The following is a 21874-nucleotide window of genomic DNA, read 5'->3' on the forward strand; positions in this document are numbered from 1 at the left end:
GCATGTCTTCTTGTTTGCATCTGTACAATGTACATTTTATACATCTCTTTTCTCTGTAACCCACAATATTGGTTTCTGAATAAAGAATAAGGTAAGTTAAATGTATGTGCGTGAGGGTTGCTGTTTTTTTTAACAACAGGTCCTAGTTAGTCTACTGCATCCTGTGTTTGGAGTGTATTGATGGTGTCTTATGATCTATTGAAGTACATACAGTGTGTATCAGAACATATAACCACATCTCCATTTCCCAATCATACTATCTTTGTATAAATGTGTTGATGGACTGCTTTCCAAAGTCAAATCATTTAAAGCATGGTGTGCAGCTGGAAAGAAGATTTGGGTTGGCTTTCAATTTGCCTTCCAATGAAAAGATGGTGAGAAGTCTAAAAGTGTGTGGTCTAAAACCAGGATAGTATGCTTTTAGACATTGTTTCATTGTATTAACATTCAAGTGAGTTGAATGAGCTGGTCTTACAGATCTTTAGGAAGTTTGTTGTTGGTGAACGACTCACCGCAGCATTTGATTTAGATTGTGGTAATCTTTTTCTTTAATCATTGCAGCAAATGTCCGACCTGGACTCCAAGATCCAGGAGAAAGCCATGCATGTGGACATGGACATCTGCCGACGCATCGACATCACGGCCAAACTGTGTGACGTGGCTCAGCAGCGCAACTCGGAGGACATGTCCAAGATGTTCAGCGTCAGCCCAGCCAGGTCCCTCCCAGAGAGAGTGAGTGTTTACAGTAGCAAGCTTACTATGTACTGAGCTAATCGTGTGTTGACCTCAACCGTCAATCGATTCGAGATTTCTTTATTGTAACAGCCCAAACAGGTTTAAGAGAGTGACATTTTTTGGTTTAAGATAATTAAAACAATCCAAATAGAATACAGTGATAAATAATAAAAGGTATATGAATAACGCAGTGTGTGTAAAATGGAAATACTCATTGTACACATACATGTACACATACATGTTTGTGTTTGTGTATGCGTGGACTTACAAGTCAGTCTCTTAATGCCTCCCTCAACTAGAGGACATTTAGGTTAGGTTAGGACTAGAGGTTTCGTTGCTTAAACTAGTTGGACACAATAAAAACTAAAAAATAAAAACCTGCCTTGCAGAATCAATGAAAAGTCTTTGGAGCCTTCACATTGGGGTGGTGACGAAGAAGTCGTGTTTGCTCTGAAAGACTGTTGTGCCCAGACAAAAATCTTCTCCTGGGTTAATAATATTGAAACAAAGTAAAACCTTTATTGCACCCATCTTGTGGACTTGGCACACATCCGAAGAAACAGAATCAAATAATGTAACGTCGCTCGGGAAATAAGTTCTTTAATGTTGAAAAAGCTCCCCCACGTTTCAACGTGATTCGATTTATCTCCAGTGTGTTTCACTCCGTAGGAGAAGGGGGGGAGAGCAAAGTTTCCGGTAAGGTGTCATTTTCTGTAATATGTAAAGGACTGTGATATGTCTATTATCAGCTGTTCAGCCAGGAAAAACTTGATTTGGCAGGCGGTGAGATCTTAGATTGTCCGGAATCAAGAGACTACTATATGCACAGCTACAGCTGAATGTATGTATGTATGTTAGTGTGTGTGTACGTTTTTGTGTGTACGCGTGTGTACATGTGTCTCTGTGTGTCTGTGTCTGTGTGTGTGTGTGTGTGTGTGTGTGTGTGTGTGTGTGTGTGTGTGTGTGTGTGTGTGTGTGTGTGTGTGTGTGTGTGGGTGTGTGTGTGTGTGTGTGTGTGTGTGTGTGTGTGCGTGTGTGTGACCTGCAGACAGGCAGCAGGCTATTAGTGTCCATTGTTTATGAGCCTGGCTGAAAGAGCTGTGCCAGAGCCTGCAGGTCGGTGCCCCTCCACTTGCCAGACAGCAGCAGCTGAGAAAGGCCGTGATATGGGTGGCTCGGGTCTCTGGTTATCCTGCGGGCTTACCTGGCACACTGTTCATTGTCTAAATATACTGTCCGTTGTATAGATAATGATGTAATTGTTGTATTGTATGAAGTCATGAACAATGATCACATTTACATTACTCATATTGCGTGTCAAGATATTATTTTGTACGGTTTCTTAAAGGTACACTATGTAACATATTTTTGTGTTTAAAATGGGTACTGCAGTCCCTTTTCACAATATTGGAGAGTTGTCTCCGCCCGCCCCCTCCTCCCCAGACTCGAAGCACACACCGGTTGCCAGGTTGAGGATACTGAACGAACACGAGCGCAAGACGAGCCGAGCGCAACATTATATTTGGAGACAAGCGTAATTATTATATTTTTACAATGACGACGAGTCCTATACTGTAAGTTGATAAGCTAATATATACGTTTGCAATTTATTTATTGTTTGCAAATTATAAACCAGCTCATGTGGCATCCATCTTGAAATCCTTCGGGGCTATAAGCTATCTCCATGTCTCAAATGAAACTTCAAGATTGATGAATGAATCGTGAGATATTTACGGTCAGGTAGAATCCGGTTTGTTTAATTTCCTCCATGGCTAAAGCATTCTTTGTTTTTTTTTTAAATCAGGCAACTCAGAGAATAGAGAATCATGACACACAGGCCCAAACAAAAACAAACAGTCGGACAGAAATTACAAAGGAGAACATACTGGCTGTAGCATTGTTGTCAGAAAAGCCAGTATTTTTACTTATGCTCTCCTTAATCTTGGATGAAATATCCTGGTCATTTTATGATTTAGTACAGTACAGCTGTAACATATAACTCCTTTAAAAGTGTGCTGTAGATTAGCTGTTCTAAAGAAAGCATAAAAGAGCGGTACAGAGTAAGGTATATAAAGATGGTAAGGTACATTTTCTGATTGGTCAGAAATTGGCCGGGAGTGGTCTAAAATGTAAAATGGCTCATAAACGGGCAGGGGCAAATATCACTCAAATAATACCTCTTAAATCATATATACAGCACCTTTAATCTCACATATTAATCAAAAATATTTCTTCATTTAATTATGTAAATATTCATGTATTATCAACTGCTATGTCCCATTTGGGATAAGTAAAGTACATCGTATTTAATGAGCCCTATGAATGTGAACATGCCTTTGTTTTATGAAATGAAAGCTCTTCATAGTAGTACTTATTTACCAAAACATATATTCCTGATTTGTATTCCATGATCGCTTCAGCAGGTAGATAAACAAAAGAGAGAATGTTACTAACTAGCCAACACACACACAAAAAACACACACACACACACACACACACACACACACACACACACACACACACACACACACACACACACACACGCACGCACTATACTTTCACTTAAGATAGTAGGTTAACCCACACACACACACACCCTGCTTTACCTACACATATACTAGTATCTACCCAGACACACACACCAAGATCCATACCTACATGTATGCTAGTTACACACACCCACGCACTCACACAAACACGCACACCCGCAAACACAGACCAATAAAGCGCTGATGCCGTGACTTGGCTGTGCACAAGGTTATCATATTGCACTGACACCGCTGGTCTACAGCCAACCATGAATCCACCGCCCAACAGCCCTGGGGCCTCATAACTGTCACACTTTTCTGACAGTGTCTCTGGAATTGTCTAATAAGATTTATTTTTGTGTGGCCCCGTTTGCTGCAATGCATTGAATCACTGCTGTTTTGGACAAATAATGGGAGTTTAGCAAGACACTTTAAAGCTGTGGTTGTGATGTATGATGAGCCCAGCTGCTGGGTCCATCCATCCCTCCTGTGCAGTTCTAACATAACAACACTTTTTTAATTCTACCTTTATTTGTGCGGCCCTTGAGATTCAAAATATTTCTTTCCAAGCAAACCTGGAAATATAATACATAAACCAATGATCCGGCTTACGTCTTTCCAGGGAGCCATGGCGTGCTGCCGGAGAAAAGAGCGTGTTGAGAGAGTGTTGTCGGATGAGGAGAATGAGGAGATGGATGCCGACCCCAGCACCTCCGAGGAAGAGGCCCCTGGCCCTATGAACATCACGGACGAAATGAAACGCATGCTCAACCAGCTGTAAGCACGCACGCAAGCACACACACACACACAACCACGCACACACGCAAGCACGCACACAGGAAAAGGCATAAACCTACACACACAGAACTATGCACATTTCATTGGTTTTAACCAAACTGTTTGGATGTACTATCGTTTTTAGGGCTTTAATAGACCTATCGAGAATAGAATAGATCTATTTTAGGGATGCAAATTATCGAGTAATTCATTAATCGATAGTTGTTTCATCTTATCGATCGATGATCGATTAATTGATAAGCGGCAATTCTTCTGAGAAGCTGAATTTCCTTCTGAATGTGACACATTTAGGTGGTAATTCAACGAAGTCGTTTAGTTGAGGTACTTTAAAATACTTCCACATATTGTGCATTTGCCGTCTTTGTCGTCATTAACCAACTTAAAGTGGCTCCATACTGCACTCCGTTTTGCCCTCTTCATCGTGTCAGTGTCCCGCTTTTCGTTTGTCTTGTCCTGCTTCGCTTGTGTTCCCGCTTGTGTTCCCGCGTGTGCGTCAAGTACGTCTGGCGTCAAGCGCGCCCTCACGTGGACGGTTGGGGAATTACGGGTTAAAAATGCGATTAATTGCAAGTAATTTATTTTAATCGAGTAATCTCTTATCGACAATTAATCGATAATCGATTAATTGTTTGCATCCCTATTTGCTTCAATTAGAAACAAAAATTCTTCATTTGGTGATGCCCTCAAAACTGATACATTTTCTGTATCATGACATCTGTATCAACGATGGCCTCATCGCTCTATAAATACAAAATCCCTCTTTCACACACACCCCACATCCTGCGGTTCAATCAGCCTAGCAGTCTCCTGCAGTGTTGATGCAATGGGGGAATATTGTACTGTTCCTGTCCTTTACCGCCATCTAGTGTCTCTATAGCGGCAGGCACACTATATAAATATGCTTACTCAGCAGAAAGTCAATAGACAGATGTCTTTTCCTTGCTTTGTTGGGTGGCTGAAATGTGGGTTTTGAAGTAAAGCACTTTTTGCAATCTGATATTTCATGCATCGGCAATTGTCTATGCATCTTTATTTAGGCAATTGTCTATGCATCTTTACATCTTTATTTTCACTCGACAATCCTAAGATAAATGGGGGGTTTAAGGTCACTGTAATCATGTATTAAAACGATTGTCTCTCCGTTTCATGGACTTAAAGGCGCGGTGGCTTTCGACCTGTGTTTTGTTGTGCTGCTGTTCTCCAAATATGTCTGGCTACTAGAGGCTGAAAGATCATATGTGACATTGTGTTCGAACGCAGTTTGCGGGAAAAATCGACCACTGCATCTCCAATGTTTTCTTCCATCCAAACTTTTGTCTTTTTTCTTCGCTCTAGCCTTAATATCTTTCTTCACCATCCTCCTCTGTGGATGCTCTGAACATGCTGGCTGTTCTTCTTTTCCTTTTCCTCCCCTTCCCACCCCTCTCTCTTCCCTTGTCCTCTGTCTCCCCATCCCCCATCTCTCCTGGGCCCCATGCAGACATTGTTCAGATAACTCCTTTGTTGCCAGGCGGGAGACATTCGAAATCGACGACGACTGCGACAGCCTTACGTGGGAGGAGAACGAGGACACTCTGTTGCTATGGGAGGACTTCACCAACTACAACATGCCCGGCGCAATCGCCGCGGCCAACGGCCACGCCAACGGTCACGCCAACGGCCACGCTGAGGGCGACGCCGAAGGCCAGGACCCTGTGAGTCTCATCAGAGCGTCCGGACTGAGTCCTCTGCTTTTATAGACCGTATCCAATAACTAAAAATGCAAGTCATGGGCAGTTACACCGACCGGCCGCCAACTCTCTCTCGGCTGTTTTTGTTTACTTTCAGAATTCACAAGATGGAAGTCTTGGCAGCCTCATCAATGAGACAGAGTCTTTGTTCAAGACCAGGGAGGAGGAGTACCATCACACCATCGGACAGATTGAGGTGCGTTGTTAAGAGGAAGTCCGCCCGGAGATATAGACAGTCACAACCAAACAGAATAGCTGCCGGTATTTTTGATTCATCTCTCCATCGACCTTTAAACCTCGATCCTTAAAAGGAGCCCCGTCTCTCTCACACTCACACACACACACACACACACACACACCCACACACACACACACACTCCTAGAAGGGAGTACTGCTTAACAATCTTTCTATCTGTGAGACAGCGTTCCGTCTCTCTGTGTGGACATTGCATCCACGCTTGTGACCGTGCCGTCCTTCCCCTCCCCTTCCTCCAGGGGGAGTTAGCCACGGCCAAGAGCGACATGACCCGCCACCTGCACGAGTACATGGAGATGTGCAGCATGAAGCGGGGCCTGGACGTGCAGATGGAGACCTGCCGGCGGATGATCAAGGGCGGAAGGAACTCTCCGTCCGTCAGCTCCGTGGCCAGCAGTGACTCAGGAAACACTGACGAGATTCAAGACGAGATCTTGGACAAAGAGACCGAGGCCGAGGGTCCCGTTAGTTGATGTCCGTCGACACGTCCACCCCTCCCCGGCCAGGCCTCGGATCCCACCCCCACGACCCGTCCCTCTCCCACTTAGAGGGGGAGGGAGGGAGGCGTTTGTAGCCTGGGTCAATGCTTAAACAGCTCCACTGCGAGCTCCACTGTGTTCTGGGATCAGACCCAATCTCAAATCCGGCGAGGGGAGGTGGGGTGGGGGTCGGGGTTTTGCCCTTGGGGGTTCTTGGTGGGCAAGCGTCCCCCTCCCCCCCTCCTTCCTGCCAACGCAGGTCTCGACTCGGTGCTTACACTGTCTGGGTGCTGTTGTGCACGACAGCGGGGGCGAAGGTGTGGCCGTCGTGGTGGTGGTGGATGCAGTGCGTGCGTGTGTGTGTGTGTGTGTTTCCAAGCTGTGCTCACTTCCTCACCGCTGCCTTGCGGGGTCCCTTCTGATTGGCCCAGAGCTCCACTAAACCAACTCAAGCAGGGTCAATATTTAAATTTTTGTCCCAGATGGTAAATTTGTTTGTCTCAATTTTTGCATTACTGACCGAAAAATAGCATTCAGCACAGTAGGGCTCATAAGCATTACTCCCACGTGATATTCTTTTTTATTGTCGTTACTTCTTATTCTATTATGGTAAAACATGCGTTGTTGCCACTGCATAACCTCTACATATGAACACTTCAGATGCAGGGTTAATATATCCAATGCCAATCATGACATTGTGAATGGAAATGTCTTCTGCCAGAGGATAAAAAAAAGAAAATAAATGAAAAAGTGTTTTAAAGGCCGTTGTTTACTGAGGAATTGCTCCAGGTTTTGCCAATCGACTGAGGAATGGAGCACAGCCTTTTGCTGCATCGATGCACTATTCCAAGTTCTATGCAATCTAGCTGGCCTTATGTTTTTGGACTTGCTTCCCACCCTTCAGTCTAACCCTATACTTTTAACCTTTTTAAGCAGAGCAGGTGTTTTGTATGTATCATTTTGGGAGCAACGTTTTTTTTATGTGTAAAATAAATCTGAGGCATGGGATTTTTCTTTCCATACAGAAATAGCAATCATAGCTGGAACAGTGGCTCCTAATTCTGTTGATCATCAGGATCTAAAAATATACACCCCAAAACATAAACACCTTCTCTAACCAAAGATCATACCTTAAAAAAGAGTGCTTTTAAAACAGTTCACGATGCACATCAGACTTAAGTCATCATATTTATAATAAAAAGGCACATATTAGATATAATTAACATTATATTTTAATTAAGATAACCAATTTTTTTATTTAAGGTTCTTTATGATGTCATCATATTTTTTCAGCTGATTCAGAGATAAATGTGGTTCCTTCTTGACCAGCAGGGGTCACTGTTCCAGAAAAGGATACCTATCAGTCTCTGTCCAGACTCATGCAGCCATGGGCTGGACTTCACAGAGTAGAGAAGAGTGTAGGCATGTGATCTTATAACCCAAAGGCCTTTCTGTTCATGTTGTTCTATATGCAACAGATGGTGTTTTCTTAGATTTTGCTCTTTTTGTGCTTTTTATGGTATGTGTGAAAAGAAAAAATAACTGATGATTGCATGGGGAGGGAAGTGGTAGCCAAAGCGTGTATATTTGTATTATCATATTGTTTGCTTGGACAAAGGAAAGGGCTTCTTCTATGTAGAAGTTGTAACGATGCAGAATGTCAATTCCCGCAACTCTGTAATTTCAGCAGGAGCAATGGATCTGAGTTGCTTTTTCTATATCTTATGTTAAACCCAACAGCTGCAATACATAGTGCTTTTTTTTTTTAACAAGTCTTTTCTAATCCATCATTGTATCATGTTTTGTTTAAGTTTTTATTTTTTAACAATTATCTCATGTTTTATCATACATTGTTTGATCTAATTCAAACGGTTTGCATATGTTGTTCTTCCAATCATAAGTCTCCGCATATTTACCAGGCGTATTGACGGATTGTTTCATACTTTGTCCACTGTACACAAGAAAACTATTTCATGAAACGTAGACGGGAGACGGCCTTACTCACAGCGAAATGTCTCTCACACCTTCACGTCTATGTAAAACCAGCCTGTTCAGTAGCAGAGAGCCATGCTTCGTACTGTACTTTGTAAAGTTCCAGTAGCCCTACATTATACGACCTGACTTATTGACCGTGGGGTTATAACTCTCATCAAAAACTACTGTTTACCTACGCGGTTCTAACCCACACCCCATTCTGGCTGTCTGATCTGCACACTAACCAGCCGGCCAAAGCAAAGATGTGCTACATGAAATATACAAACTATGTTACAATCCTCGGAATACATTAAAAAACAACAAAAAAAACACTGAATACAGTGTTTGCTTATGTCTACTACAACAAGTGCTTGTCCTCGTTTTCAGATTCATGAACATTTTCATTAAAGTTATCCAACCCATGCAATGGAAAGGAATCATACCACTTCACAAAAGGAGCCGGACGATGTGTGGTCTTAATACTGGGGAATGCAGCATGTTTGTTGTTCCTAATCGCACTCACATGATCAGGTCAAACTGTACACAATGTAAATGGGGAAGCGGATGTGTGTGAATATTTCGTATTAACAGTGGGTTTTATACGACTGCTTTTTAACAATATACTGTTGGGTTAAAATGGTTGATTGACTGCTGTCTTACGTTTATTTTGGTTTATGTCAAGCAACAGCATATGTTTGCTGTTATTAAGTAACAAAAAAAATAACCTGGTCTAAGCTATCATTACTTTGTGATTCATAAATGAGATGCAGCAATATTAATAACTGTTGCCATATTTTTGGTAGGATCTCCCGAATAAGGTCCTGTTCTTTGTATTAGCAACACAGAAACAGCGCTGGTGGTTGGGTGTCGTTCCGATGCCTGGTTTCTTTCTGTCACACACGTCTTCCATGATTAATTTTACGATCTGCGTACATGATTGCATTTATTTATCCTCTGGGTCTTTCAGTTCTTCCTCTGGGTTAAATTTTGTTTAACAAAAAAAAACAACGAAGAATGTATTTGGGTAAAATGAAATAAAAAGATGGATTGAATAAAAAAATATGCTTTTGTTATCTGTCTACCTCAGATATCTGATATATTTTATTAAGGCATTTGGTCATCAAAAACACTAAAATCCAAAGGTTTAAATTGTTTAAAAATAATAAAGCAACTAAACTAACTAATTCAAAATGTAACCTTTCCATTCCGATTTATGTTTATTTACTATCAGTAAATATCAGTCAGTCACAGAAATTATTTAATCATAATTGTTTTTTAAATCAGTGCAGCCTATACAGATTCAGGAGGTAGACATTGAACACTGTCAATTTAAATTCAATTTTATTACATTTTATACATCTTAATATTATCCTTCCTCAGACTCATAATCTTAAAAGGGAAAAAAAAACAGTAGCAAAAGATTTGAATCGTTTCTCTTTAGTTTGCATCACACAGCTATTAGCAAAATGTATGAACACTGCTAAAATGACCTTAATGATACACAACGATAGGCCTGTTGTTGAAAGACAAGGTGCTTTACAATTTAATTAACACTTCAAATCGAATAAAGTTAAACCGGATATGGATACATTACAAGGCTGCTACAGGTAAAGTAAAATATAAGCCAACATTTAAAATAGACAAATACATTTTGTTTGGAGAAAATACAATATAGTAATTTGCTATTCAAGACTGGTTGAGAATATCCAGGATGGACACCTGTCGGTTAAACTATGGCCCTTTGATGGTCTTTTCGAAACTCGAAAATAACCTATTCTACGCAAGAATACAGAATGATAAAAATGGTATTTACAGAATTTTAAAAATGTGCACGATCACATAATGAAACGTCAGTTGTTTCAACTCATTACGAGCGCACACATGGAGACCTGTTCATACATTATGCACATTGAGTTCTGGCGGATCGTCCGCATCATTCGCCCCCTCCAGGAATACCAACCTCTTGGCCACGCCCTGCTCACCGTACCTCTTCTGGAGTTGCTGGCGAGCCTCGGTGTCAGAGGTCATCAGCAGCCGGTCGTCGCTTTGGCTCCAGAAGGGGCCCCGGGCCGAGTCGGGCCTCAGCAGGAGAGCCAGGGCAGCGCTGAAGTCCCCGCTTGTCTTCAGCAGAACCTTGGTCACGCTCACAAGGTTCTGAGACAGCAGAGGGCAGAGGGATATGCGGAGAGATGTTTAAAACGTGCTTGGGAGAGAAACAACCATTTAACGAGGAACATAAACAATGAATACGTTGTGATATGGGGGGAGGCAGGGTACATAATCTGCCAAGAATTAGTTTTAATATGTGACCCTCTTTTATGGTACCAGTCAAATATATCCGGCATCCGCAAGTAGCAGGTGTTATTAGCGTTATAAGTAAACCAGTGGCAGGTTATAGAACTGGTTTAGTTTAAATAAAATCTTTTTTTATTTTTTTTATTAAAAAGGTGCCATGGCATGAAAATCCCACTTTATGAGGTTTTCTAAAATAAATATGAGTTCCCCTAGCCAGCCTATGGTCCCCCAGTGGCTAAAACTTGCGTTTGGTGTAAAACGAGCACTAGGTGTTCTGCTCGCCTTTGACAAAACAGAGGCTCAAGCGCGCTGATTTGGAATGTGGTCCCATATGTCGGCATAAGGGATCTAAGCTCCTCCCCTTTCTCTGCCTTGCCCGCCCAGAGAATTTGGCCCGCCAATGAGACACGACCATGCGAGCGCCACATGTGTATGTGTGTGATTACACACACTGTACCGCAAGTGTTTGCTGTTGGTGTTATGGCGCATAACACGTCGGTTCTTTGACGTCTCTTGTATTTCCACAAGGAGACTGTAGTGGGGGTTACTTCAGCCATGGTTGAGAAGGAATTGGGGGAAAGGAACTTTAGCTTGACTCCCTGAAGTACATGAACTGCGACATGCTGCCTGCCGCCGGTTGCCGCAAGTCACCACCGCCGCCAAGCACCACCGCCCGGCAGCGGGCAGCCGGCAGCACGCGGTTCAGTCCACTTCAGATGGATGTTGAAGTGGAAGAACCAGAGATGTCGGAGAACCCGACAAAGTCGTTTGTGATTCATAATATTATCTGGAGGCGCACACAGCTTTTGGCCGTGATAATATGTATTCAATGTATTATATGATATTATTTAGATATAGAGCTCCAGGACTGTAACGCAAGGGTTGTACACTTCCTTGTTATTTGGATAACCGTTCTGCTGTTGGTGTTATGGCGCATAACACGTCGGACTCTCGTCTCTGGTATTCCCCCAACGAGACTCGTACTGGGGGTTATCGCAGCCATGGTTGAGAATGAATTGGGGGAAAGGAACTTTGGCTTTGACTCCCTGAAGAACATGAACCACGACATGGAGGAGAAAGGGAATGTTGGCCGCGAATGTCTCCCGCTTGAGCCCCGCTTCCCGCTGCCGAGGGACCACCGCCTCGGCAGGAGGCGGTGGTGCCTTAACGCTGACCGCTGCCGAGGCGGTGGTCCCTCGGCAGCGAGGCTCCGGCGGTAGACAACCGCGGTCAACAATCGCGGGCAACAATCCCTTTCTCCTCCATGTCGTGGTCTAAGTCTACTTCAGATTGATCTGGACGTGGAAAAACCAGACGTTGGAGAACCCGACGTGGTCGTTCGAGATTCATAATATTGTCTGAAGGCTCACACAGCTTTTGGCCGTGATAATATATATTATATTATATAGATATATAGGTATACTATGATATTATTTAGATATAGAGCTCCAGGACTCCCGTGTGTTCTAGAATATTTACAGAACACGGCTAAAGGCTGTGTGAGCCTCGCCATTGCGATACATCCACTGTAAACAGAGCGCATGGTAAGGGCCACCCCCACCCACCTCCTTGACCCGCCTCTCTCCTCCTCATTTGCATTAAAGCTACAGACACCGAAACGGCACATTTGGGGAAAGCTCAATGTGCGACTGGCTCGTAGTGGCTTTAATTCTGCACCACGGCAGAATTTCGGGAACGTCTTCAAATACTATGTTTGGGGCCTACTGATATCTATATTAAAGCACCCATAAAGTAGTATGTCATGGGACCTTTAAACTTTTTGGAAATCTCAGTTGATACATTTGTGGAACTGCAAATATATTATGGTGGGGGTACAGTAAGGGCTATCATCTCCTGAGATACTTCCCTTTTTAAAAAATATATATTATTGTTTTGTAAAGAACAGAATTTCTCACATTGGTTGTATAATATCCCAAAATGTCACTTCCTTTCAAATAAGATTATAGAACAAATGTTTTACAACACCAAACACTACCTGATAGGGGTGGGAAAAATAATTGATTCTTCGATGCATCGCGATTCTGTGTAGAACGATTCCGTCTCGATTCAGATAAGTTAATAATCGGAATAAAAATAAAATATATATATTAAAATATATATATATTCTATTAAATTTATTCGCCTCCTGCAACATTCTGTTCGACAGAAAAGGATAATTTGAGTAGTCTTAAAATTATTTAATTTATCTTCAATGTGTATTGGCCAATCTGATTTGTCTGGGCGAGAGTGCGATTCAGCCTACGCATAGCATGCACGCAAACTGACACAAGAACAAGTTCCTATTCTTAGAATTGACTAAGAGCAGCTTTTTCTTTAATGACCATTAAAGACCATGATGACCATTTATTTTTTACCTACTTCCATAGTGTGTTGTAATGCAACTTGCATTGATTATTGCATTGGTCATAGAAATTCATATTTGTGACAAAAGCTTTTTCTCTAATAAAATATTAGATAAGGTAATTAATCTGTTGATTTCTTTAATGATCATCACAAAAATAGGAAGTGATTAGCAAACAAATTCAGATGCATATATATATATTTTTGAAAATCCAGAATGGAAATGGACATAAATAAAAAATTGCTTCAAGATGCATCAATAATCGTTTTAGAATCGAATCGTTGACCTCTGAATCGGAAACGAATCGAATCGTGAGGTGCCAAGAGATTCCCACCCCTACTACCTGATCATCTAGGAAGAAATGTTGTCATTGACATCTAAAGTTGAGGAAAGGTGCAGGCTATGCATCCTGTTGTAGCAACCTCTCAACCAGCCAATGACCAGAAGCATGGACTGGTGATCGCCAACATGTCAGCGGAATTGTTCTTTTGTAGTATATATGTTCTACATTAGCAAGGGTTTTAAGTGAAAGAGCAAAAGAAGATGCACTGGAAAGGGTATGTCTGCCTCTGTGAGAGTCACCTGGTTAGTCTGCTTCATCAGCGCTCTTATTCGCTGCATGTCCTCTTTCAACTGCACCTGGGTCATTGACTCCACTTCTGCCTCTTTGCTTATTGGCTGAGGGCCAGCAGGGACTGCTGCACCCTCACATTCCATTGGCTGGGAGCCTTCCTCCTGCGATTCTCTGTCAAATATGAAGAGGTGTGGCTTGGGAGTAGGTCCGGTTTCTACCACAGTTCTGGTTTCCATGGGCATATCGGGCGTTCCCATAGGGTGCTTTGAGGTCGTTGCCCTGGGTTGCTGGGTTCTCATGGGCTCAGGCACATCATGGGCCTCCTCATAATCAGACTAGGGGACAGAGGTAATAGGTTTTTTGTTTAAACTTGAAACGTTATGCTTTGAATAGAATACGATGTGCAGCTATACAGATTACAGTCGACAATTGGGACATAACTCAATTAATTCCTTATGCATTTTTATAACCAATAGGCTTCAAAGCCGTCACACCTCACCGCAACTGATGATTTTACTACTCAGATGGACTACTCTCTTTGCAGACAGTAATATACGCTTAATAGCAACCGTACTACTTATATAGTATCCAAAAATGTGTACTATATAAGGACAAAAATACCATTAACTATGTAGCAGGTTATGAGCCCAACCGTTATACATCATAGTTGTAGTCCTACCTCACTGTCATCTTCAAACTCTTCAGAAGCAATCTCCAGGATCCCCAACTTCCTTTTTTCTCCACTCTTTCCGGTTTTCTCCGCCTCATTCTGGATCACTGGATTAGAAGCCCCGTCTGAGGCAGACACATTAACACAGTGTATAAAAATGGTTGTCGTGGTTACAATGAGCATAAGCAAGCTGTGTGGTTTGAGCACCCGAGGTGGGCGTCGGACCTGCTGAGAGGTCACCCTCGATGGGCTGACGTGGTGGTGGGGATGGGCGTGGGGGTGGGGGAGGTCTTGACGATGGCGTTCCTGCTGATGTTGATGCCTTTGGCGAGCCACGAGGCGACGACGTTCTGGCTTTCTTTCTGGACGGCGGCTCCAACGGCGGCATGTCGGGCAGCATCAGGAGATGGAAGGAGCTCTGCTGTGGAGTGTCGGGAGACGGGTTGTGCTGCGGGGATACAGGCAGCCCTGCTGGAAGAGCCACCTCCACCTCGTTCTCCTCCTCCTCCTCTGCCTCCTCCCCCACCTCCTCCTCCTCCTCCTCCTCCTCCTTTTCTGCCTCCTTCACCTCCTCCTCCACCTCCTTCTCCTCCTCCTCCACCTCCTCCTCCGCGAGAGTCACATCCGGGTCAGAAGGGGGGTCAGCTGTCGGTTGGACATCGGATCGTTTGTCGTCTGCCTGGTGGGACATCACTTTTAGCCAGCTGACAAAATATGCACGCATAACATGAAATGCTGACAATCAACCTGACTTTTCCACCTATTAATGAAGAACTGTAACATGGTGACAGAAAATGTAACCACTTGATGGTTTTGGCCATGAGTTCACATTGAATAACGTCTGAAGAGGGACACAGAATATGTGAGAAAGACAATGCACTATGTTAAACTGACACACAGCAAGTCATCTCAGCTGCCTGCGTGGTATGTGGGTCTCAGCCCGATCAAGGGCAGCTTTGGGAACAGGCTGTGAAGTCAAGCGCTGTTTACATCAAGTAAACGTTTTTTAACACAATTTTCATCCCGTCAACAATTTTTTAAAAACACACTTTGACAACCACTGTTGGGTGTTCCTGGCGTGTATCCTGTACCTATTTGAACCTGCCAAAGGCAAGGCAAGTGTACAGAGTGTACAAACCAATCATGTCATGACAGAACATTAAGCAGTGCTACCAGCGCAGGGTCTGAAGAGAACAAGTCATTTGAATAGGAAGACATCAGTTTTTCCGGCGGTGAACCTCTCATGCCAGTCTTCTGCTTTGCGGCCACCTGGGTGAAGAGCACATGCATACACCTTAAGGACTTTAAGGCTTGCACACACACACACACCGACACCCACACCCACACACACACCCTGTTCCCCCATTTGAGAAACATTGTTATATTGCTTTAATACCTGAGGAACTGCAGTTCCATCAGGGCTGCTTTACCATGGAGACTCCATTTCGTCTGCCTTGCTCCTTGGCCTCTGTTGGTCTGTCCATCAGTTTGTAGATGTAATGGTACTTCATGGACTGCCAGCTGTGTTGGGTCAAGTGAATTTCTGCCATTTGCTTCCACAGCAAGTTGCCTTTGAGCTTATCCTTGAGCGTGGCGACATAGCCGATGATGGCGGCGTCCTCTTCAGAAGTGTAAGGTATTCTACCTTTTTGGTAAACAGGAAGGAGTCAATAAAAATAAAGCTTATAACTATGCAGTGATGCGATGAACATAAATCAAACAGCTATTTTATTTACCGGAAACTTGGAAAAATATGGACATTCAACAGTCATTATGGATCCATCATGGCAAATAAAAGATTGAAGAGATACCTAAGGAAGTGCTGGTCCTGGCTGCCCTCTTCTTGGTAGATTGTACGTCTGCGGCATCGGGCTTCATCCTGTAGTCTTCCAGCTCGAGCTGCTCATTCTTCTCTATGCAGTCCCGGATGTATTGAGCAGACACGTACCTAGAGAAGCCAGACTAAATTAACTAATTTACCAACACTACTGGAAAAGTATAACAGTCCACTCAGATATACAATTTAACCTAGTTGGCGAATACAGTATAATAGCTTAATCGGAACTTTATATGACTATAACTACAAGCGTGTTAGAATAGATAGCATATTTTGACTTGAATTAAAATATCACGTAATACTGTGAGCCAAGTACAGACCACAAACGGTGATTTACCCTGTTCTGTTACTGATGAGGTGTAGTTTACCACACTGCCAAACAATTCATTCACGTCAGTTGAATGAAACGCCTTTTGTCATTCATAACGATTATATTCATAACCAAAATGTAAGCACACTGTGGAATATCACTAGAAGAAAAATATGTTTCTAAATTAGTATTCTAAGGCATATGAACTCCATTCACATACCCTTGATACATTCAAAATATATTCAACAATGAGGCCAACTTTGACTCATACAAACCGAAAGCTGCACCTACCAGTGAGCTGTGCTCCGCGTGAGAGACCCCATCTCATTGGGGTCCACAAGCAGGACAGCCCCCGGCTCCTGAGCTTTGCACACCATTCCTCCCCCTGCCTTGATGCTGGGCAAGAGCTCCACCTTGGCTGGTCCCGGGCACAGGAAGAAACGCATGGGTTCACCATCCACAGTCATGAAAAGAACTGGAGAGATGACCTGCGACTTGCCCTGATTTTCCCGTTTGGACGGCATCGTCGTTAGCTTCATTCAAAAGGAAAAAGCGGTCAGTCTGTGTGTCAAATCAGTGTGTATCAGTTATAATCAATCAGTAATAACGTCAATACCACTGAGGGTGTTGATGACATATTATAACAGCCATTTAAACCAGAAATGTCACCTTGTAAAACATGTTTAAAATAAATATGAAACCTGGGTCGATAAAAGTATTTCCAGTTTAGAAACCGCACCATGGAAAAACTAAGAAAATGGCAACTACAATGCATTGTTTGGACATCTTCAATACAATAAATAACACGTATACTGCGAAGTTTAAAACAAAACGTCCGATGAGAAAGTATTGTTATCGCTGGCTAAAGCTAACGTTACAGAATACATATTTTAACGCCAGGTAAAGTCGTTGTAATGCACATAGACCTAGTTAAAATTAGTTATTCTGACTGTAAAAAACATGCCATGTGGCTAGAAAATATGAATTAAACTAAATTAAACATATAAATAATTGTTATGATCATAATAAATACCTGGAAGGTATTTCTTGATCTGCGAGTGGGTAACATTTCCCGCTACTTCATAACAACCCTTACTGCGGCTGCGCAGATGCAACTCTTGTTCTCCGTTGTCGGGTTGTGAAAATAACCCCACACATTTGCACCACCTTGCGTTATCCTCCAGTACTCTCTTCTCAACGTTAAGTAGAAAATAATGTGATGCAGGCCTCAATTCATGTTGACATATTCAATTTCCCAAGTTGAAGATCCTCAATTACAACTACATTTTCACTGTATACATAAGGTAAAGAAAGGTAAAGCAAGGGCCAAAATAATTATACACCACTCTCATTTTTTTAACCTGTTGATTAGGTAAGAGGAATATAATTTGGAAATGATGATGATGTACTACATAACTGATAAAAAAAAACTATCCAGGAAAAACATTTTAATAAGAGCACATCTGAAATTAAAGAACACAATATATTAAGGAGTAATCTGTAGAGTAGTTGATTATGCGTGTCATGTTACAGCAAGGGACATTTCTCAACTTATTATTTAGACCCGTCTGCATTATTCAATTATTGTATAAAAATCAAAGCTTCTAACATGCAATAGCTACGAGGGCATACAGTTTATAACCCACTCAGATTTCCACTCTCAAACATATTGACCCAAAAAGCTTTTGCAGATGACAGCATTGTAATCACTTTAAAAATCACTTTTAATGTCCAATTTTAAAGTCATTATACTGTTCAAACCTCCTTGACTTTGGCTCCCTCACACTCCTGGCTGCTGTACTATTGGAATTGGCCCCAATCTTTCAACGCACTCCCCCTGTCCTAATCATTCTGAAAGAATGCATATGGAGGCTTGCTATTCCTTTGTGTTCTTTAAATAGGTTTGTGGCTAGGTGTGGTGCTCTGGTGCTTCAAGATGACGGGCTATCTTATAATGGAACCGGAGTACGGCTCAACGTGCAGACTTGAGAGAGTCACATTTTGTACTGCAGATATTTCCTCCATTAAAAATATCGGTCAGCGGTAGCTACAAGTCAGGCTGATAGAAGTTCCAAAAGGGAAAAACTACACAGTGCGGGTTTAAGCTTTGAAGCAAAGATGGTCAAAACAGCCATGCGTCAAAAGACAAGCAGGCAGGAGGCAACAGATATGGAAGACTTACACAGTATGCACAAATACACAGGAAACACTCAAATCAATCAAAATACCAAACAGGTGAAACAGACTAGGTTACAGAAGGGCTGATGAGGAAATGGCAAACACACAAGAGACAAGGCTAGGGAGGGGCAGGGGAATCAGCTGTGACATGTCCATGCCAGGGCCACAACATATAACAAATGAGTTAACGACTAAAATGGATATCTAGAAATATGGCTATGAATGGTTGTGAGTGAATGATGGTGAGATTGAATAAAGACAGGCAGCTTTATTCTCTTATTCAATTCCAATCTTTATTCAATTCCATTCTTTACCCCCAGGGGGTGTCACATCACAACAGCCAACAACAGCCAACAACTCCTATGTTGTCGGAATTGTTGCTGTTGTTAGAATCCGTAAAACATTGTGTCACCACCAGCGTCTTGAAACCTTTGTCTTATACCATTTTTATAAGATGGATTTTTTTTCATTATTTAAATAAATACACTACGCAGTAGGCTACTGTTGAAAGTACTCAATATTCACTATTGCACACAATGAAAAGCAATCAAGGGACTGTTATTTGCCTGTATTAAATCTGCAACTCAGTTGTGAACTGCAGTTGTTCACTTATTCAACATAATAGCATCAAACGACAGTGTAAATACACATTGGCCAACATATAGTAGCCTATAACCTTAAACATATTTCTATAATGGTATTGTTAATCCAGTGTTATTTTAGTGTCCTTTCCAACTTCTTTATAAACAAGTTGGATTGCTTTTAGGACGTGAATTCTGTTGAGAGATAAGCAGGTTAAACCATGAACTTAACAGCTATTATTTATAGTAAAATTGATCGAAAATACTTTTACATAAATTACCTGGTTACCTTTGGCTGGTAACAAGGTTTATTAAACCTCGGCAGATGTCTCCTCTCCTGCAGAGGGAGACATTGTAGCATTTTTTATCTCTCGTGGCCAAACGCACACACGCACACACACGCACACACACGCTCACACACACACACACACACACACACGCACACACACACACGCACACACACACACACACGCACACACACACACACACGCACACACACACACGCACACACACACGCACACGCACACGCACACGCAAACTCACACACTTCAAACGTTCAAACGCATTCCTTGCCGCCTTGATCAAATATTGCCAATTGTAAACACAAATAGATTAGCGTTATTTTTGGTCTATCTGTTATGTTTTTATTTGTTTTTTTAAACGTATGTTTAATCATCTGAGATCAATTGTGGGTCCTCAGGTGTACATTGATGTTTAATTTTATGAACACAATGGATTTGAGAAGAAGTCAAGTTGGAACATACCTCAAAAGCTCACTGCCTATTTGACATGGTCTTCAGATCTGAATCCATCCTTCTATGGTTTTGTAATATCACGCCATATACTACAGAGAGGACTTTGGTATCACTCTCCCCGCATGGCGGTGACTCAGCAGAAAATGTAATCCCTTTTAAAACATAGGATTGCATGTGGTTTTCAAGGCGTAGGAGATTTAATTCCAGATACCTTTTTTTCAACTAAATGTCTGTCAATGTAATCAAACTTCACTTTATTAAAATATGTGTTTTAACCTGTAACACTTAATCTCTCATTCTCATGTTCTCAAATAAGATTATTCAGCACTCCTCACACATTCCTTTTAAAAAGATGGTCCTCATCACTTGCTATTTTATTTAACAAAATGATGCGTGCAAATGGCTTAATTTTGCCTTCACTAACAAAAATCAATGTTATCAGTTCAGAGTTGACACTCCCCTCCTCTCATGAAGCTACTTGCCTGGTCGGGGACAGGGGGTCTCTGGAGGAATCTCCCACTAGTTCTTCTCAAGAATCAACATAGACCTCCTCTCTGAATATCTTCCTCTGCCTGAATGGAAGGATTGGTTGTTGTTGGCTCCATCTTATTATTTGCACGTATGATTTACACACTTCTTGGAATATTTGAATGTGTCATTGAGACCATAACAAAAGCATGCAGATACCTGACCCGCTTGAACAAAAACATCAATGTTTTCACAAACAATTGATGAAGAGAGAACATTTCGAAAAAAAGGATTTCTCCCTGGTTCTGGTACATTTAGACGATGAATAATATGGCATGTATGAACATCACATTTTTTTCCTGGAATTGTATTGTTTTCTATGTAAACCCACTCATTACGTTTGGAAAACACAACCACGAACTCCCACATGCGCTTACACACACACACACACACACAAACACACACACACACACACACACACACATACTTTAATTATTGTTGTGCACTCGTTGTAAATTTGAACATATTGGTAATTGTAAGAGGTAATGTATGTGAGAATAAGGCAGAGAATAAGAGGCGTGTATGTGGTAAGAGGGCACTGTTCCCCATTTACCATGTGATGTCTCACCCACCAAGCCAGTTCTCCTTACAACCATGACATCACAACTACTTTCCATTCATCATCCGTGAGCAACCATGTGGAACTGTGAGTCACGAAGGATAAATGCACTTGACAAAGGTAATGTGATGCAACACATTAATCAGTTTAAGGAATCCCGTGCAACCAAACTGTGAGGATTTAACAACTGACAGACCATGGGTGGTAGGAAGGTGGTAAGTGCACGTTCAGGTTTAACCGAGTGACGAAAGAATCAGTTATGATTCTTATTTGACCTGGCTTTGATCTATTGGTATTTTCCCCGGATTTACCCCAAAACAATCTGATTTAATTCAAGATAGGTTTACAGAAATAATGTGTCCATTGCAATCCATTTATTTTGTCATTAAGAAAAGGATAATCTGAAGGTGTTAGTTTATCTATAATAAATAAAACTGAATGAATGAACTGAAATTATTCAATTGATATATCTATTAACAATTAAGTAGTAATTGTACTCACTTACATCATGTATAGTACTACATTTCAACAAATGTAATTAAAAAGGAAAAGTTACAAATAGCTAAATTCCCCCTCCTTCATCTAAAACACAATTCTGTGTTATTTGAACTAATTTAATTTCTATAACAACCAAAGAAAGCAACAAAGTGAATTCCACTTAGACACAGAGCTGCATACCACTCACTCAAGCTGGTGGGTCATGTTAACTCCCCCCCCCCCCACAC

The 21874-nt window shown here is 41.9% G+C and overlaps 2 protein-coding genes across 4 annotated transcripts in view; one reads left to right on the top strand and one right to left on the bottom strand.

Annotated features, from left to right (window-relative positions):
• The window catches only part of iffo2b (intermediate filament family orphan 2b), a 26602-nt gene extending 16484 nt beyond the window's left edge, over positions 1–10118 (top strand). Inside the window, exons 4-8 of one of the 2 annotated variants that reach the window (XM_060068648.1) lie at positions 562–732; positions 3886–4040; positions 5542–5755; positions 5889–5987; positions 6287–10118. In XM_060068648.1, the coding sequence (XP_059924631.1) occupies positions 562–732; positions 3886–4040; positions 5542–5755; positions 5889–5987; positions 6287–6520 (873 nt within the window). In that variant the 3' untranslated portion in view covers positions 6521–10118. The remainder of the gene's footprint in view (positions 1–561; positions 733–3885; positions 4041–5541; positions 5756–5888; positions 5988–6286) is intronic. The other variant, XM_060068649.1, reaches the window with a different exon arrangement.
• Positions 9821–17694, bottom strand: terf2ip (telomeric repeat binding factor 2, interacting protein). Of its 2 annotated transcripts, XM_060068646.1 has the most exons (9): positions 17582–17694; positions 16840–17081; positions 16213–16349; positions 15832–16046; positions 15575–15670; positions 14627–15080; positions 14411–14526; positions 13740–14066; positions 9821–10654 (listed from the first exon to the last, which is right to left on the bottom strand). In XM_060068646.1, the coding sequence occupies exons 1-9, from the start codon at positions 17615–17617 to the stop codon at positions 10394–10396; spliced, it is 1884 nt and encodes a 627-aa protein (XP_059924629.1). In that variant the 5' UTR covers positions 17618–17694; the 3' UTR covers positions 9821–10393. The 2 variants fall into 2 exon arrangements, with proteins under 2 accessions (XP_059924629.1, XP_059924630.1); XM_060068647.1 differs by lacking the exon at positions 15575–15670.
• Between the last annotated feature and the right edge of the window lie 4180 nt (positions 17695–21874).

This window comes from Gadus macrocephalus, chromosome 13 (assembly GCF_031168955.1).
Source record: "Gadus macrocephalus chromosome 13, ASM3116895v1".
NCBI classification, from domain to species: Eukaryota; Metazoa; Chordata; class Actinopteri; order Gadiformes; family Gadidae; genus Gadus; species Gadus macrocephalus.

What these genes read in the sequence shown, in the direction of transcription:
- terf2ip (XM_060068646.1), bottom strand. Translation starts at nt 17,617, where the DNA reads ATGTTACCCACTCGCAGATCAAGAAATACCTTCCAG. An exon ending in GACGAAATGGAGTCTCCATG is followed by an intron (nt 15,671 to 15,831) that starts GTAAAGCAGCCC and finishes CTCTTCACCCAG; the next exon opens with GTGGCCGCAAAGCAGAAGAC. An exon ending in CGAGGGTGACCTCTCAGCAG is followed by an intron (nt 14,527 to 14,626) that starts GTCCGACGCCCA and finishes TGTCTGCCTCAG; the next exon opens with ACGGGGCTTCTAATCCAGTG.